The sequence below is a fragment of the Ascaphus truei genome, chromosome 2 (genome assembly GCF_040206685.1).
Source record: "Ascaphus truei isolate aAscTru1 chromosome 2, aAscTru1.hap1, whole genome shotgun sequence".
Lineage (NCBI taxonomy): Eukaryota > Metazoa > Chordata > Amphibia > Anura > Ascaphidae > Ascaphus > Ascaphus truei.
In genome coordinates this window covers 367165659-367183779 of record NC_134484.1, presented here as the reverse complement: position 1 = coordinate 367183779, position 18121 = coordinate 367165659, and the positions used below count along the sequence as shown (strand labels likewise).

General features: G+C 45.5%; 1 protein-coding gene across 6 annotated transcripts in view; it reads right to left on the bottom strand.

Moving 5' to 3' along the window:
* The window catches only part of ZCWPW2 (zinc finger CW-type and PWWP domain containing 2), a 139343-nt gene that overhangs the window by 31705 nt on the left and 89517 nt on the right, over positions 1-18121 (bottom strand). For all 6 annotated transcript variants that reach the window (XM_075587002.1, XM_075587005.1, XM_075587006.1 and 3 more), the window contains one exon: positions 8066-8225. In XM_075587002.1, coding sequence (XP_075443117.1) covers positions 8066-8225 — 160 coding nt within the window. The remainder of the gene's footprint in view (positions 1-8065; positions 8226-18121) is intronic.

Sequence of the window (18121 nt, the reverse complement as noted above, 5' to 3'; positions counted from 1 at the left end):
ATGGGAGAGTGTGTGTATGGGAGTGTGTGTGTCCGGGAGAGTGTGTGTATGGGAGAGTGAGTGTATGGGAGAGTGAGAGTGTATGGGAGAGTGAGAGTGTATGGGAGAGTTGAGAGTGTATGTAGGAGAGTGAGAGTGTATGTGTGTGTATGGGAGAGTGAGAGTGTATGTGTGTGTATGGGAGAGTGAGAGTGTATGTGTGTATATGGGAGAGTGTATGTGGGTGAATGTGAGAGTGTATGTGTGTGTATGGGCGACTGAGAGTGTATGTGTGTGTATGGGAGAGGGAGAGTGTATGTGTGTGTATGGGAGAGGGAGAGTGAATGTGTGTGTATGGGAGAGTGAGAGTGTATGTGTGTGTATGGGAGAGTGAGAGTGTATGTGTGTGTATGGGAGAGTGAGAGTGTATGTGTGTGTATGGGAGAGAGTGTGTGTGTGTATGAGAATGAATGTGAGAGAGAGATTGAGTGGGTGTGCAGGACACCAGACACCAATCAGTCACTGTAACAGGGGAGTAATCCCTGTTCAAGTAATGTGCCTTTAATCTAGCAGTGTGGTGGTTAACTGCAGGTAGTCAATTAATAAACACCACCTGCCTGATCTAGATTGCTTACAAAAGCCTGTCTGTTGAGACAGGAAGTGACTCCTTAGTTCACTTGTGAGCTGACCTTTGGAGACAGAGCAGGGTTCTTGAGTCTCCCAGGAGACACTGACCAAGAGAACACAGATCTCTGGAGCTGACCTGTCTTGAGCTCTGCCAAGAAGAAACAGCAGAACTGCTTACAAGACACAGGGAAGACTTCTAAACCTGGATGCTGACATTTTCTCTACAGCAGCTAACAGATAAGACTTTCATTATTAAGAGACTGCTTATATCTGCTTATTTCATGCTATATGTTTTGGGTCAGCGAGACATGCTTGACTTAGGGAGTTGTGAATTAATTGCATGGTATTTTCACTAGAGATACTCCCAAGTGAATAGAAGGTTTCCACCCCCGCCCCCGTGTTTGGATGATTTCCTGATGAAAAGGAAAAGGCCCAATAAAGCCTTAGTATACTTTCACCTTATAAAAGTCTCCAATTGTGTACCTCTGTGAACATCCGTCTACAGTCACCTACCCCCCCCCCCCATCTAGTCAGTCAGTCACCCAGTCCGTCACCCTCTCCCCACCACCCAATCCCCCAGTTGGTCACCCTCTCCCCACCCAATAACCCCAGTCGGTCACCCCCCCAATCAGTCAGTCGCCTCCTCTGTCTCTCTCTCCGAACTCCGTCTCTCTCCCTTCTCTGTCGCTCTCCGTCTGTCTCTCTCCCCTCTCTCTGTCTCTCTCTGTCTCTATCTCTCTCCCCTCTCTCTGTCTCTTTCTCTCTCCCCTCTCTCTGTCTCTCTCTCTCTCTCCCCCCTCTCTCTGTCTCTCTGTCTCTGTCTCTCTCTCCCCTCTCTGTCTCTCTCTCCCCTCTCTCTCTCTCTCTCTCTCTCTCTCTCTCTCTCCTGTCTCTCTCCCCTCTCTCTGTCTCTCCCCTCTCTCTGCCTCTCCCCTCTCTCTGTCTCTTTCTCCTCTCTGTCTCTTTCTCCCCTCTCTGTATGGGAGAGTGAGAGTGTATGTGTGTGTATGGGAGAGTGAGAGTATATGTGTGTGTATGGGAGAGTGAGTGTATGTGTGTGTATGGGAGAGTGAGAGTGTATGTGTGTGTATGGGAGAGTGAGAGTGTATGTGTGTGTATGGGAGAGTGAGAGTGTATGTGTGTGTATGGGAGAGTGAGAGTGTATGTGTGTGTATGGGAGAGTGAGAGTGTATGTGTGTGTATGGGAGAGTGTGTGTGTGTGTGTGTGTGTGTGTGTGTGTGTGTGTGTGTGTGTGTGTGTGTGTGTGTGTGTGTGTGTGTGTGTGTGTATGAGAGTGAATGTGTGAGAGAGAGTGAGTGGGTGTGCAGGACACCAGACACCAATCAGTCACCCCCCCCATCTAGTCAGTCAGTTACCCAGTCTGTCACCCTCTCCCCACCCAGTCCCCCAGTCGGTCACCCTCTCCCCACCCAATCCCCCAGTCGGTCAACCCCTCCCCACCCAATAACCCCAGTCGGTCACCCCCCCCAATCAGTCAGTCGCCTCCTCCGTCTCTCTCCCCTCTCTGTCGCTTTCCCGTCTCCGTCTCTGTCGCTCTCCCCTCTCCGTCTCTGTCGCTCTCCCCTCTCCGTCTCTCTCCCCTCTCTGTCTCTCTCCCCTCTCTGCCTCTGTCTCTCTCCCCTCTCTCTGTCTCTCTCCCCTCTCTGTCTCTCTCCCCTCTCTGTCTCTCTCCCCTCTCTCTGTCTCTCCCCTCTCTCTGTCTCTCTCTCTCCCCTCTCTGTCTCTCTCCCCTCTCTGTCTCTCTCCCCTCTCTGTCTCTCTCTGTCTCTCCCCTCTCTCTGTCTCTCCTCTCCCTCCCCTCTCTCTGTCTCTCCCCTCTCTCTGTCTCTTTCTACTCTCTGTCTCTCCCCTCTCTCTCTGTCTCTGTCTCCCCTCTGTCTCTGTCTCCCCTCTGTCTCTGTCTCTGTCTCCCCTCTGTCTCTGTCTCTCCCCTCTCTCTGTCTCTCTCTCTCCCCTCTCTGTCTCTTTCTCCTCTCTCTGTCTCTCTCTCTCCCCTCTGTCTCTCTCTCTCCCCTCTCTGTCTCTATCTCTCCCCTCTCTCTGTCTCTCTCTCCCCTCTCTGTCTCTCTCCCCTCTCTCTGTCTCCCCTTTGTCTGTGTGTGTGTGTGTCTCTCTCTCTCCTCTCTGTCTGTGTGTGTCTCTCTCTCTCCTCTCTGTCTGTCTCCCACACTCTGGATCTGGATATCTTATTTACCCTATATATCTTAATTGAAATATACCTACACTCTCAAGCTTCACGCGGGAGACAATCGGAATCCCCCCTAACCCAGAAGACAGGTAGGGAACACCTCCCCTCCAATGTATAACATTGCGGGAATGAGGGTACCTGGACATTGAGGGACTGCGGATCAGGTAAGATCCCAGGCGGGATTGCTGCTTTAGGTATTGTGAAGCGGGGGCTTCCAGACACTGGTTAATAGGTGCAGGAAACTAGTCACACACACACACGCACGTAACAAGGGCTAATTGTAATTTGGGGGGCGGGACTAGGGGCGTGGCTATGGGCGGGGCTAGGTGGCGAGTAGATTTTTTGGTTCAGCGAGTGGATTTTTGGGTGATTTGTCAAGCACTGTATATATACATATATATATAGTGAATCAGGTAGCCGGCATACCAATAGCAATGGGCAAAAGACCTGGTGCTTGTCTTTTGGATACAAAAGATACAATACTATTGATGAGAACAGCAATGAGGAGACAGCACTCAAGATGATGAGAAATGTATATTAGAATGACACACAATCCGATGTTTCGATCCACACAGAGGGATCTTCTCAGAGGCGTGCAGTGAAACAATGCAAGTGAATGAACTATATGCCAAAACTGAAGTGCATACAATCACCTCTACCCAATTAAACAATTAAAAAGCCCGCCCAAGTTCCATCACAGGTGTTATCTATTGTCAATGAACAGCCATTTTGAATATATTAGCCTTCTCCAGAGTCCTCAAGTGGAATAAAATCCAACTCCATTTTGTATGGGCGTATGTCAGCTGTGATACAGCTGTCTCTGCATAGCGTCCTTGGTAGTGATAGCAACCAGAATTGTCATGCATACTTGCATACTTGCATACTTGGGAAGTATGGCTGTACATCGCAAAAATGTGCCGTGACTGAAACATCCGATATTTCATTACGGGTATCACACCAAACTAGACGCGTGAGGGTAAAGGGTTTGTGAATAGTGAGGGTACACATATGTAGCAGGGTTCCCTCTGGGCCCCCCTTAACTCCGCTTAGCGGGGGGACCCCTGCACTGTGCCGGGGAGCTGCAGGGGCGAGCGCGTCGTGAAGGGCTCCCGGCGGCATCTGCAGTCAGGCGTCGCCATCTTGTGTGCGTTCGCGCCGGAGCGGTGTGGTCCTGGGAGGTAGGACGGCCATGTTAGGGTTGGTGCTGGTATTTGCGCATGCGCGGGAGCATGCGCAGAGGTTCATGCAAAGCGGCGGCCATTACAGGTTCACGCATGCGCAGATAGAGCTCGCGGCGGCCATTACATTGTCGCGCATGCGCAGTTGCGATCGCGGCACCACTAGAAAAGAGGTCTGCCAAGGACTACAAGCCCCAGGATGCATAGGGGTATGCCAATCACCTTACCCACAGTAGCCAATTGAGTGGCAGAGCTTCCCCTGCAGAGATACATTGTTGCGCGCTGCAGGAAGGACAAGCCAGTCAGAGCTGGGAGCAGGTTAGGGAAGGGTGTGCGCAGGGAGCAATAGCCCCTGGCACTAGGCCAGGTTACCCCCCTAGGCCCCAGATAGGCCCTGAGCCATACCATAGATTGTGGCTGCTGCAGGGAAGGACCCTTCAGTTAGGGACCGTTACCCTTTATTAGTGTGTAAGTTCAGGGAAACAGCTGCAGTGCTGCGAGCCCCTGACAAGTGTGGTCTGGGACCAAACCTACCTCACTCAAGATATAGATTATCTGAGGGTGAGATCACTCAGAGGAAACTCTGAATTGGAAGAGGACGCCATTGCTGTGGATTCAGCGCTGGGCACAGACGGATCCCCTTACCGTTATTCTGCTGTGCCCGGGTGCAGGAGCCCTGGGCAGGTATACACCAAGTGCACCAACTGTACACCATCTAGTGGGCAGCGCTGTCTCACACTTGGGTGGTGTTGTGGGAACTTTTGGGACTCTTGGGTATCTGCTGTGGGGTTGAGGCCCAGTGAGGCCAGGTTAAAGGGTGACACTGCTGTGATGCTATTGGTGTTATATTGTGATGTGTTATAATTTAGTTGCATATAGTAAACTGTTTTATCCATACCCTGGTGTAAGTATTTACTGATTTACTGTATGTGGTTCCTGTGTCAGGGGTTATTCTACACACTAGAATCCCTGCACAGGTGGAGGCGCTGTAAGCAGTACGTTCCAGGATACACCCCAGGCTCCCAGTGGCGGAGGTTCAGGCCTCCTGTTAGCCTGACAGGTAACGCACCATACACCTGGTAACATATGTAGATTTCTCCACATGGTCCCTATCTGCGATTGGGGATGGGGAAGTGTGTTACACATATATTAGTACATAGGAAGCAGAGGCAGAAAATCATATAGGTCGATCAACATATGGTAAGTGGCGGGGATGGCACAGACAGACTGACAGTGACATCTATTACGTCAGGCTATGCATAACAGGTCAATGTCAATAACTAACAGCCTCTGTATCCCAAGTTGTATCCCGGAATTGACTCTACTATACCTAAATCCTTACAGTCTATTAACAGAACATCCAATATGGGCTCTTTAAAGAAAACAACCCAGATTAAGGTCCTCATTAAGGCCTCTATGTGTCAATGTGCTTAATTTGTGGATCATTTTGACCTACAAATTTAACAGTTTATTCTGTCCCCACACCTAGTGGGAACATGTGCCTGTACAATAGGCATACATCGAAATGTTGCGAGAGTATATTGCTCTTTCTTGAAATGTCTTGCCAAAGGTAGGTGTTTCAGATCATCATTCTCATTGGCGCTTTATAGAGCCTTTCTGATCTGTGCATAGCTATCCATTCTGTCAGCATCCTTTAGGTCTTTCCCACGTTGTACAGCCCTCATGGGCACTTGATGAAATATACTACGTACCCAGATTCACAATTAAGAAAATCCGTGATTGTAATAGGGTTCCCATAGTGCGGGTGGGCATATATTTTACCCACCACCATGAATTGGCAGTTAACACATCCATGGCATTTATATATGCCTGTTGTCATAGTCAGCAAAGAAGGTGTTGTAGCATATGTATCCACAGGGTCTGATTAGGTGAGTGAGCCACCCAGATAACGCCCTCTTCTGTAATAGAAGAGCATGGGAGCTGTAAAGTGCTTGCCAATTCTTTTCTCATTTGCCAAAATGTGCCAGTTATTGCGCACACTATTTTGAATGAAACTGGAAGCCGTGCTGTACGTGGTAACCACATTGAAGCGGTTGGCTGCCATAGGCTTAGCAGCTGGTTTGAGTAATTCCTCACTGATTGGGATCCTCACTTTAGCTAGAGCAAGTTCAATCTCTTTTCTATCATAGCCCCTATCTGGAAAACGTTCAGCCATTTTAGAGAGGATGTCCTCAACAATTTTTTATATTGGGTTTAGGTGATTGTATGCAGTTGGGTGTTGGTATATAGTTCATTCACTTGCATTGTTTCACTGCACCCCCTCTGAAGAAGATCCCTCTGTGTGGATCGAAACGTCAGATTGTTTGTCATTATAATATATATTTCTCATCATCTTGAGTGCTGTCTCCTCATTGCCATTCCCATCAATGGTATTGTATCTGAAATATATACATATATATATTTCTTGAACGGAGGGCCTCCAGGAGCATATAACAGAGCATATTACACAGGGCCCTGTCACGATGCAGCTACCCAAACAAATACTTCCCCAGAGAGAGATATACCCAGGATGAAGGGGGACAAGGAAGACAAACAACACACTGATCTACACACTACAAATATCACAATAAACTGCAAAAAGGTGCTGCACACTGCCAAAAAGGCAACAACACAAAAAAAGAAAAAAGGAACACAATCCAAAAATCAAGGTGGGTGGCTACGTCTCGGGCACTTAGCCCCTTTGGCCCGTTCCCACATAAGAGTGGTACTTCCCTTCAGGAGGAAAAAAGGAGCCCCGTAGCTTCAATGTAACCTGCGAGTACTTTGTTTCTAGGAAGGTGATGTAGAAAAGACCCAACAATCATCTTATCTGCTGCTCTGCAACTCAGCACCCGACCAACCAGCATGCAAGAGGAGTGTGAGTTTTGTCAACTGGGCAAGAATGCTTGCCCGGTGGACATGTCACATGGGTTAGGGCTCACAGGTGGCCAATAGAAAATAGCAATATCATCTGGAGATGACATTGCAACTTTTTATTTGTGAATCTGTGCCCATATTTTCCGTTTGTGTGTCAAAACCAGAGAAAAATACAAATATCTCAGGAATTTAGCGGTCAGCTCTGAGAGACCACCTGGTTTAGGTTAGCTATAAAAAACATTATTTGGGGGATTGCTGCAATAATGCTTTATAAAGCACTGTAATCCATTCTCTTCAATTCTTTCTAAGGCCTTGGACATAGTGGTGTGAGCAAGGCTGAGCCGTGCTGAGCCGTGCTCACACTCGGCACTGAGCCCCTGCAGCCGCAATGAGAGCGGCTTTAGCAGGGGCTCGCCAATGCGTCCGCACGCTTGGGGAAGCGTGCGCCTCACCAAGATTTCAAATTTGGCGCTCGCCGGAGCGCAGGGCCAGTCCCGTGAGCGGTTCGCCCAATGAGGGCGAACCAGTTCCGTGACGTCACTGGCACGCCCCCGACACGCCCACGGACGGCGCGCTGTGTAAGTCCAGGGAAAGCACCGCTTTCCCTGAGCCTCAGCGCGCCTCCACACTGATTTAATCACTATGTCCCAGGCCTAAGGCTGCGTCCATAGAAGGACAAGCAACGCTGAGCCGCACAGACGCTCCACGCTGAGCCCCGGCATCCTCAATGAGAATGTCTTTAGAGGGTGCTCACGCGAGCGTCCACAGGCGTGCTCAGGAGTTGGATTTTTCAGCCGACAGCCAAAGCTGTTTTTCAGCGCGATGTCGGCTGAAAACATCCAATCAGCGCGAAGCAGCGTCAACGTCACAGCGCCGTGACGTTGACGTCGATGCGTCGCGGGCGATTGGCCCAGCGACGTCACTGCCCCGCCTCCTCCCGCCTCCCGATCGCAGACGCTGGCTCGCCTGCATGGGCATGAAATTGCTCATGCTTGATCAGGTAAGCATCAGTGTCCGCGCGGCTCAGCGCTGCTCCACGGTCTATGGACGCAGCCTAAGAGTTATTATGACTAGTACTTATAATGCACAAAGAGTGCAATAAATTAAATTTTTCAAATTTCTCACTATCCTTCTTCCTTAAATACCTGACATCCAACAATTAATATACATTATATTACAAATTTAGAAACTTACCTTTAATGAAGTGTGGTAGGGATTAACAGTTGCCACAGATACCCTCGCACGAGTATGGGGTTTACCAAGAAATTCAACGTGATAGTATTTAACACATCCATCAGAGTCATGGGTCACTTCTTGGCCAGTGGAAGGATCAGGACAAATTATACCAGGCCAGCTTTAAAAATAAAAGTAATTTCAAATGTTTACGCACTATAATTTAAATTATTTTTGTAAGTAATGTTCCTTATTTTGTTATGCAAAAAAATATGATAACACAAATATTTCACATTATTTGAATTTTAGCCATACATATAATTTTGTTTGACACTGCTACAATTTAGCAGGCCTCTGCAGTGGTTTAAATGAACGAGTTACAGAAAGGGGTACAAGTGATTAGGATAAAATGCTGAACGGTCAAGAAACATCCTTATGAAGGCTATTAATTTGGTAGAAATCCTGTGTGTGCGATCTAGTTTCAGCAGTATTAATATATCTTATTTTTTTATTCAAACATTTTACCTTGTGTGTTTTAGAAGGGGCCTTTTATGATTCATAATATGCAGTTACTGTTACAATGATCTGACTTGGAAAACAATCTGCTCAACTGGACTGCATCTACCTACTACTTAATCAAAAGAAGTAAAACAATGTGGTACAGTCTCATGGGCACAAAGATACGTTTCCAGAAAATTATATCGAAACTTGTAAACATGTGACCCTTGATGAGTAAAGAGTAATGCAAAATCATATTTCACTGGAATATGCATCCACTTGCCTGGAAGATGTTGCTATTAAATATGTGGATTAGGCAGATCACCAAAATAATGTAACAGCAGTATTAACATAATTCCAGCTAACAGGTTCTATTAACGGTGAAGCAAAGTATGCTACTGACAAAGCTGAAACATTATATTTATAAAGTCGGAAGAGACACAAACAGCCGTTTGTGGACAAGGTGGAAATAATGGGCACATTACTAACCGTGGGAATGTCAGAGCACTCTGAAGGCTGTTACAGTATGTATTATGTAAGAAAAATTGTGCCTCCATTTTTTACTCTGATGGTTCCACTACCACTAGTAATAAATTATCTGACACATTACTGTAAGTAGCATTCCCCTTCAAAATTTTAAATGAGTAAATCTTTGGCCTTGAGTTATCAAACTCCAATAAGCCAAAAATGCAGTATTATAAGCAAAAAATGTATATTTTAGACTGTGGGTGATCAAAATATCGGGACCAGCACCATAATGACTAAATACCGCAAATGTAGTCATTTTCATGCTACTCATCAAGTCCTGATATTTATCTGAACCTGATTAACACCCAAAAATATAACTTTTTTTTATCATCAACTCCAGGTTGGTGTTAGCCCTATCTTGTTTATGTACTGTATATTATGGCCATTACAAACATAGGCAAGATAAGCTTAGCAAACATGGAATAGGTGATAAAATATAGCATACACGACATTTACTGTAACTACATATTAGCCCAAGTGGATAGCTAACCATGGGTTTCCATGACTAGCTGAACAATTAAAGGCCATAAAGGGGTTAACACACAAATACATTTACACTACCTATCCCTCTTAGCTACCTTAGTGACTAGTAAGGCATTGCCATTCAGTGCAATCTTCGGAAACTTGGGGAGCATAGAAACCGATAACAAGAGTAATAGAGAACAACACACAATGGTATAATATTGTTTGTAACCCAATGTTTATGTGGATAAAGCTGATAGATCAACACTCAAATTCTCTATATCAGATTTAGCCAAGACCCATCGTGGAAAAAGTGCAATAGTGCACATGGAACTGAATAAAAAGGCACTTTAAGTTAAAAAAATTATCAAAGTGTACACTCACACTTTTCCCAGTTTAAAAGAGCATTTTCAGAGATACAATCTGTATTTAGAAATGCAGAGCGTCTCACCACCGCCGACCCTGATCTCCGCACCCCCTGTGACCCGTCCACGTCACTTCCGATTGATTCGGGGCATTTTTTCGGGTTGCATCTCACACAGAAAACACATCTCAACGCGTTTCATCCAGTTGACTTTGTCAGGAGTTGTGATTGGCTATCTCTTATGAGTTATTTAAATACCCTCCGCGGGCTTCTCATTGGTTTCTATGTAAATTTTGTATTTTTTTAAAAAGATGAAAACCTACATGTATTCGTGAAATTGCCAATACTCGGGTATCATTGATACCAAAGGTATTACAGAAAAAATCAATATAGTGTAATAATGTAAAGCAATATGAATTAAATAAGTGAACAGAAACCTATATAATTCCTACTCACACTTGAGCAGAAAAATCAGACAATATCCCAAACAGTGGCAATGTTGTCATCGCTGGGTCAGATGTTTAGATAGTCCAGTGCATCTCAGAGAAAGAAAACAAAAACAATAGTGCAATTCGAACATAAAAGAATCTTTATGCGTTCAATAACAAATGCCTACTAACACTAAGGTGCTGTATCAAGAGTAAAAGCAGGAAAGACAATGTCCCAGTGTGGTGAGTAGTGATCTCACCACTTCCTCATTCGTCTCTGCTCGCTTCACAGCCGCCCGCATCACTTTCAGTTTCGATATCTTTGACTTCAGGACGTCAGGGGATAGTCCACCAGCACAGCCTCTCCTCTCCAAGTTATACAGATGAGCAACACTCTACGCGTTTCGCTGTTATTACTGATAGCTACCTCAGGAGTAACAATATGCATCTCACTGAACGGGAGAAGCAGCACCATCGCTCCATGGGATTGTGCTTCTACTGTGGCGAGAAAGGCCATAAGGTACGGGTCTGTCCTAAACAATCGGGAGACGGCCAGTGCCCAGCACAAACAGGGGAGTTGCCTCTGGGCATATGCGCCATATCCCCATCTCTCAGTCGCCTGATGATCCCCATCTGTTTATCTTGGCAGAACCATTGGTTTACTACCAAGGCCTTCATGGATTCTGGCGCCACCAGTATGTTTGTGGATAAAGCCTTCACTCATCGAGTAATATTCCTCTCCAGAGAAAGGACATGCCCTTGGGTATCTCCTCTATTGATAGTAGACCGTTGGGATCTGGGGTCGTTTTGGAAGGGACGACACAGCTCAAAGTCACGGTCGGTGGTTTGCACCACGAGGTTCTTCAGCTGGATGTTATGTATTCCCCAACCATCAATGTCATTCTGGGGCTTCCTTGGCTACGCATTCATAACCCCAGGATTGACTGGACTTCAGGACAGATACTAACTTGGGGGTCTGCCTGCGATGGGAAATGCTTTCCACCCTGTCATCCTGTCGGTGTCTCCTATCGCCCAGGATCCAAGAAGGTGAAGGCTGATGCCCTATCCTGTCAGTTGAACACGGACGACATAGACGCTATGGATAAGGTTCCCGTCTTTCCTCCATCTAAGATCGTGTCCGCCATTACCATGCTCCAACGCGACCAGAAAGCCCAGGCCAAGTTGTCCACCTCTCCCATCTCCTCCTCTCCGACATCCCCCAACCTCAGCCCCACCAGTCCCAGCCCCACCAGTGCCAGTTACTAACTGACGTCTCCCAGCCACAGCCCCAGTTATAGCGCGACCAGTCCCCGTTACTCCCTGACCTCTCCCAGCCACAGCCCCACCAGTCCTAGTTACAGCCTGACCAGTCCCAATTACTCCCCGACCTGACCCACTATTCCCAATTACAACCCCACCAGTCCCAGTTACAGTCCAACCAGTCCCAGTTACTCCCCAACCTCTCCCAGTCATAGCCCCACCAGTCCTAGTTACAGCCCGACTAGTCCCAGTAACTCCCCAACCCACCCCACCAGTCCCAGCCCAACCAGTCCCAGTTACTCCATGACCCCCCATCCGCAGCCCCATCAGTCCCAGTTACAGTCCAAGCTCGCAATTATTCCCTGACTTGCCTGACTAGATACATCCCAGCCAGCCCGTTGCCCAGAGTACAACTCAACCTTCCCCCAGTACTCGTTCAGATACACCCGACCTCTACCACTGTGGACGTTCAGATAAACCAGGATCTTGTTGCCCTGGAGTTCGACCCTGAAATGGGGGGGGATACTATAAGGGATCTGTCCGGATACCTAAGATGGCTGCCGACCGGAAGTGACCTCTCACCCTCACTGAAGCTACCATGGCCATCTTGATTCCTGGCAATTCATGCTCCTCACTACCAGACAGGAAGTTAGCCTCTCTCTGGCCCTCATTGCCAGCAGCTGCGTCTAGCCTTTAAATAGCAGGCAGTTGATCCCTGTCAGTGCTCGTGCAAAGTACTTGTTACCTTGTCCTGTCTGAGCTCTGCTTTGCCTTTGTTTTGCCACTGCCTATCTTTGACCTTAGAACTGAACCTGACTACCCCTTGCCTGGCGCTCGCCTCGACCTCGGAACCAGACCTGACTACACTTTGCCTGCCGCCTGCCTCGACCCCGGAACCGTACCCGACTATCCTTGCATCCCAGGCCTCTGATCTCAGGCCAAGGTCGGTGTATTACTCCCTACCTCTGCCCTGCGGGTCTGTATCCTGTCTTGCAGTCAGCAACGTTACATTAGCATACCTTATTTCCTCGATTCTAAGAAGCACTTTTTTTCACATTTTACCATTTCTGAAATCGGGATGCGTCTTACAATCGATGTCATTGAAAAACGAGTATGGTTCCTGTATCAATATGGCTGCTAATGTGAGTCAACTGAGGATCACATGATCTCCTACAATAAGGAATGCCGTTCCCAGAACACAATGCTGCCAACCTCAGCACAGCGCCCGTAGAGTTGAGCAGGAGGTTGCTGTTGCCCTATGACAGGCTGAATGTGACTTAATTTAAGTTGTCGTTGCCTGCACATGTGCATAGAAGGTATCCCTAATTGTCATTTAAAATGTCATCAAACAGACTTCACTATAATTCACTGTAAGTCAAAACATTTTTTCTGTGCATTTAATATAGTGTTTCTTTTCCCCCCGAAATTTTGTTATTAAATTAATGGTGCGTTTTACAATCAATGGCATCTTAGAATCGATTAAATATGGTACATTTCATACAATATAATGTCATATGAAAAATGGCAACAACAAAAAAATGATACAATATACAAACAATTACGATGTACAAAAATTATACAATCAACATTAAATCCAATACTTAAAACTGATACTGAAAACTAAAAATATATCTTAAAATGATACTATCCTAGAACATAAAATCTTTTGAAGGTTCCAATACCTATGGATCAAAACGGAGATAAAATACAGAGACACGGCTGTTAAAATATTATAAATAATTAAAAACATGGAGTACATAGTGCATACCAATATCTAAGGTGAATAAGGAACGAAGGATAGAAGAAAAAGGACCATATATCAAAGAGAACCAAAATGGGACCTGAACATGCAATTGTGGATGAATATGGCATATAACCCATATATATAAGACATCGAACAAGGAAATATATGAAGGGATTTCCAAAGTTCATCATATAAAAGCCCCTATATCTATGTCAAGATAAAGACCTCTCTGAGCCAGAGTGTTGAACCTGTGGATCCAGAAGGTCTCTGTTCTGACGAGATCTGTAATGCAATCTCCTCCACAGCAATTTGGAAATTACATGTTCTATACCTTTAAAAATGAATTCCTGGGGGTTTGCCTGATGATATCTCTCAAAGTGTCTGGAAACACTATTGGGCCTATTCTACTAGCTTCGATAACTTTGCTGCCATTTCGAACGGTGTGGCATGACCCCATTGAGCGGTTTGTCATTTGTGTTATCTCTGTATTCACTGTATTCAGAAACAATCTGAAACATTTCCACAAGGTTGAAACTGTGAGGTAGGAAAATGCCAATACTGCTTGGGACAGCAGCGATGGTATCCCAGCCTTTCTCAAAGTTCTCCCCCGTATGATCTGGCCGCAGTCTGTAAGAGCTGCACAGAGAGCTGCACAGGGAGAGCCACATCTCCCTGTGCAGCTCCCACAGGCGATCACAGTGGTTTTTTCTTTTAAATGTAATAAAAGTGTACTGTAGCAGGGGATCTCAGGAGCTGGTACTAATTTGTACAAGCTCTGGAGACTCTTGGCTTCAATCTGATGCAATAAAAATAAAATTCTAAGTCCTACTCACAAATCCCATCTCGCCACCCCTGGGGTGGCGAAATGAAATGTACGAGGAGCTCGCTGGTTCAGAACTCTGATGATCTCATCGGAGCTACAAGATTAGGGTATTTTATAAAAAACGCAAGTTGGAGCTGTTTTTCAGCTCCCACTCAGTGTGTTTGAGTAGTAGCGAGACCACTCAGGGAGATGCACTTACCGTATGAGTTTAGCAGGTCGCCCGTCAGAGCTATCTGAATAGCAAACTTGCCAAATCATTCGGGAACTGCTCAAAATCCTCGATGAGTTAGTTATCAAAGTTTATAGAATAGGCCCCTATGTGTCTGTAGTTTTCTTCAAAAATTTCCCAGCTGTTCCAGAATTCTCACTGTAAGAGGAAATCAATCATGTATCAATGATGCTTTTCTAGAAAGCCTCAGTGGTCTGAGTTATCCAGCAGGGAGCTGGTTAATTGCAGCCAGTCAATTATTTTTACAAGGTAGGTTCCAAACGAAACCTGAAAAGATCCTACATCTGTAACGGGTGCTCACCACAAACAGGAGGGGACCGCAGTAAAGCTGGGGGTCAAGGCACAAAGAAGCAAGACAAGAATGCAGCATTGCAGCAGGATGCTTGAGGCAAGCACACGATACACAAACTGTTTGAATCCAGTGTGCTGTTATTTTCAGTTAATTTTCTTTTAAGATCATTTTTAATCATTTTAAGGTTGTTATTGTGGTATGTCCATACTGTATGTGAATATTGGCACTCTTGCTACATATATATATATATATATATATATATATATATATATATATATATATATATATATATATATATATATATATATATATCAGCTGGTTATTTTTAGCACTTGTGTTTGTATTTGTATCCATAGAACTTTACATGAATTGACTTAGTCTTTAGTACATATTTCACTTTATTACACTGCATACGTTTTGTATGCCTTATTTATAACACCCTCGTATTTAGTATTATTTATTTATTTTTGTAGCGTCACGTCATGCGATTGGGTTTTTTACAAGAGCTGATTTCATTGGTTATCAGGGATACTTAATGCCCATATGCTACATACGTGACCTCCTGACGAAGCACGTTGTTGCGAAACATGTAGAGGTCACGAGAGGCAGCTCTGCACAGTTTCCCATTGGCTGGAACGCAAGACCAGGAAGTGCTTGCAGAGAAGAATTGTTTGCCGTGTGTTTGTACAGTCCAGAGAGTTTGCGTCCACACTGAGCCCCTGCTACCACTTTGCGGTCAGTAATCGTTCCCCTCATTTGGTTATTTTATATCTAGGTGTCTTAGAACCCCCATAGTGGGTGTTAGTTAGAATTTACCTAGATTTAGATTTCATTTTGGGCTTCTGTGAAGCTTATTTTTGGTTTAGCATCCTCTGTGTGGGAGAAGCCTTATGTGTTATATGTATTATGTTTTTTATTTGATGTTTGTTCATTTATTAATTGATTATTGTGCATTTGTGGTCTATGTGACCTTATATTAAATAGTGTTATATTTTATTAATCCGTGGTGCGCTGGTCTGTGCATTGTCCCTTTTTTTGTGCTGAGATCAAGACCAGACCCAAAGACTAACCCGAAGGGCCACCTGCTTTGAGGAACAGTACCTCGAAACTTTGGAGTGATAGGCTGGTAGGCTGGGAAGGAACTTCTCCTCCCAGTCTTGCAGATAGGGACTGGGGAAGCGAGTTAGCCCTCACACAGGGATAGGTTGTTTGTTAATTTGTTTATTTTGTTATGCTGTGCATTGTTTATTAAAGGGATAAACTAAATAAAGCCATGTTTTAATTTCCCCAAAACTGTCTCCCTGTGTGTACCTTGGCACATCTGTTACACTCACTCTGAGTGGTCTAGGTGTTCTCCCCACATATTGCAACCCACAGGGGCATTCTGTGATGATCCAGGGGATTCCTTCCCCTTCCTTATCTTCCCCTGTCCCATCTCCTGTTAAACCTTCTACCCTGTCCCACTCCTGTCCCGTTCCTTCTACCTCTCTCCCACTTCCCCAGCGGATGCCCCGCAGACCTCGCGCATCCGCGCGGTCCTCGAGCCCCTGCAATGGCGCTCCCCGCTCCCAGTCACCCGTTGCGCCCACGAGCAATACCTTGCCACCCATGGCGGTCTCGTCCGCTCCTCTGCCTCCCTCCTGCACGGTTCCCGCAGCGCGGCGCTCCGAGCGCCTGGTGACGCTGCCTGTGCACGCGCCCCCTCCGCTCACGCAGGGCGCGCGCACACACTCCTCCGGGCTCTGCCCTCCCTCTATGTCCTCCTCCCGGTCCCTGCGGGCCATCTCACTCTCACAGCCTGTGCGCGCGCATCCTCAACTTACAGAGGGCGCGCGCACACGTTCCTTTTCTCTACCTTGCCACGACCCTGACTCCTCCTCCCAATCTCCACCGGTTACTCCCCTGATTGCCCTCTCTGTCTCCTCCTCTCTTCTTCCTGACCTATCCCTATCTTCTCCCACTTCTCTCTGCTCCTCCCCTCTCTGTCATTGGTGCACTTTCCTTTATAATCCCTGTCTGTCCACTTCTTCCTCGCTCTGCATAGTTCCTGTTTCCCTGTGTGCTGACCTTTGCTGTGCTCCCTCTGTGTCCCTGCTCTCAATCACGCTGCTCTCTGGAACCCTTGGACCTGGCTTTGTACCCCGACGACTCTAGCTTCTGGAACCCTTGGACATTGGCACACGGACACGACTATCCTCACGCATACTACTAAGGACGTTGCAAGTATTACTAACTACTCTTTCAACAGGCCCAGCAATGCTATACCACACTCCGGGCTTGCTCCCACTGATGTGGGTGTGTGGTGTAATACCTTTCCCACCTCAGTATTGGGGTCTTGCCAGGTCTGCGGGCATACAGGCGTGAAACATTCCAACAGATAAACTATGTTGTTACATATGTATTTCCCATTTAATTTGAAATGTGTTTTTCTCTTTTCAGCTGAACATATATGCCTTACAAAACATGGAACCAAAGAAACCCTTAGGCTGATTTAACCAATTTTTTAGCATTATAATTTCAAAAGATTTGAAAGTGCTCAATGCTAACTTGCTTTTAAGATATGGTGCTTTGCTAAAATTGATATTAGGATGTATTGGAAGGTTGGTTCCAAGCACCGGATCACTCAAATGAATGTGCCAGTATGTGGAAATAACCTGCTTGATCTTGAGAGCCTCTCAATTATATTGAGTTAAAAAGAAAGTTTTAAAATCATTCTTTTTTTGTTTTTCTCTTTTTATTGAATCAACAAATGTTCATATGGCTAATTTATTACTCTTTTCCAAAGCTGCCTTGATGGTCTCTCTATCATAATTTATTTTAAGGAACCGTTCTTTAAGTACCCCTGACTGTTGATTATAAACAACATTGTCTGTACAATTTCTCCTAATTCTTCTGGCCGATAGGAATATTTGAGATTCATCTTGGATGCTGACAGCTGCATTTCAGAATGTAATTGTTGCTGTCCACTTGCTTAAAAAATGTATTTTTGTCTTTAAAGTAGTCTCTTTAACGTAAATGGTCATGTCCAGTAAATTTATTTCTGAATTACTGATCTTAGTATTAAAATTAAGATTCAGATGGTTGGAATTTAGGTACATAATAAAACGATCTAAGCAGTCCAGATCTCCTCTCCAGATAAAGAGAATATCGTCTCTATCTACGCCAGAGGACCAGGTCTGCACAAACTCATGGTTAGACAAAGGATGACAAGGGGAGGGTTGTTATTATCGACCAAGAGTATTACATCAAAGAAGAAGAACGAATCCTACTGTATATGATGAGAAAACATAGGAATATAAAAAAAAAGATTCAACTAAAGAATATTTAGAAGATTTTAATATTGTACTTTTGAATCTAGGAAATCTAGGTATACTAAAAGAAGAAGAATCCAAATACCTCTGGAATGATAAACCAAAATTAGGTCTATTTAATTTTCTACCGAAAATACA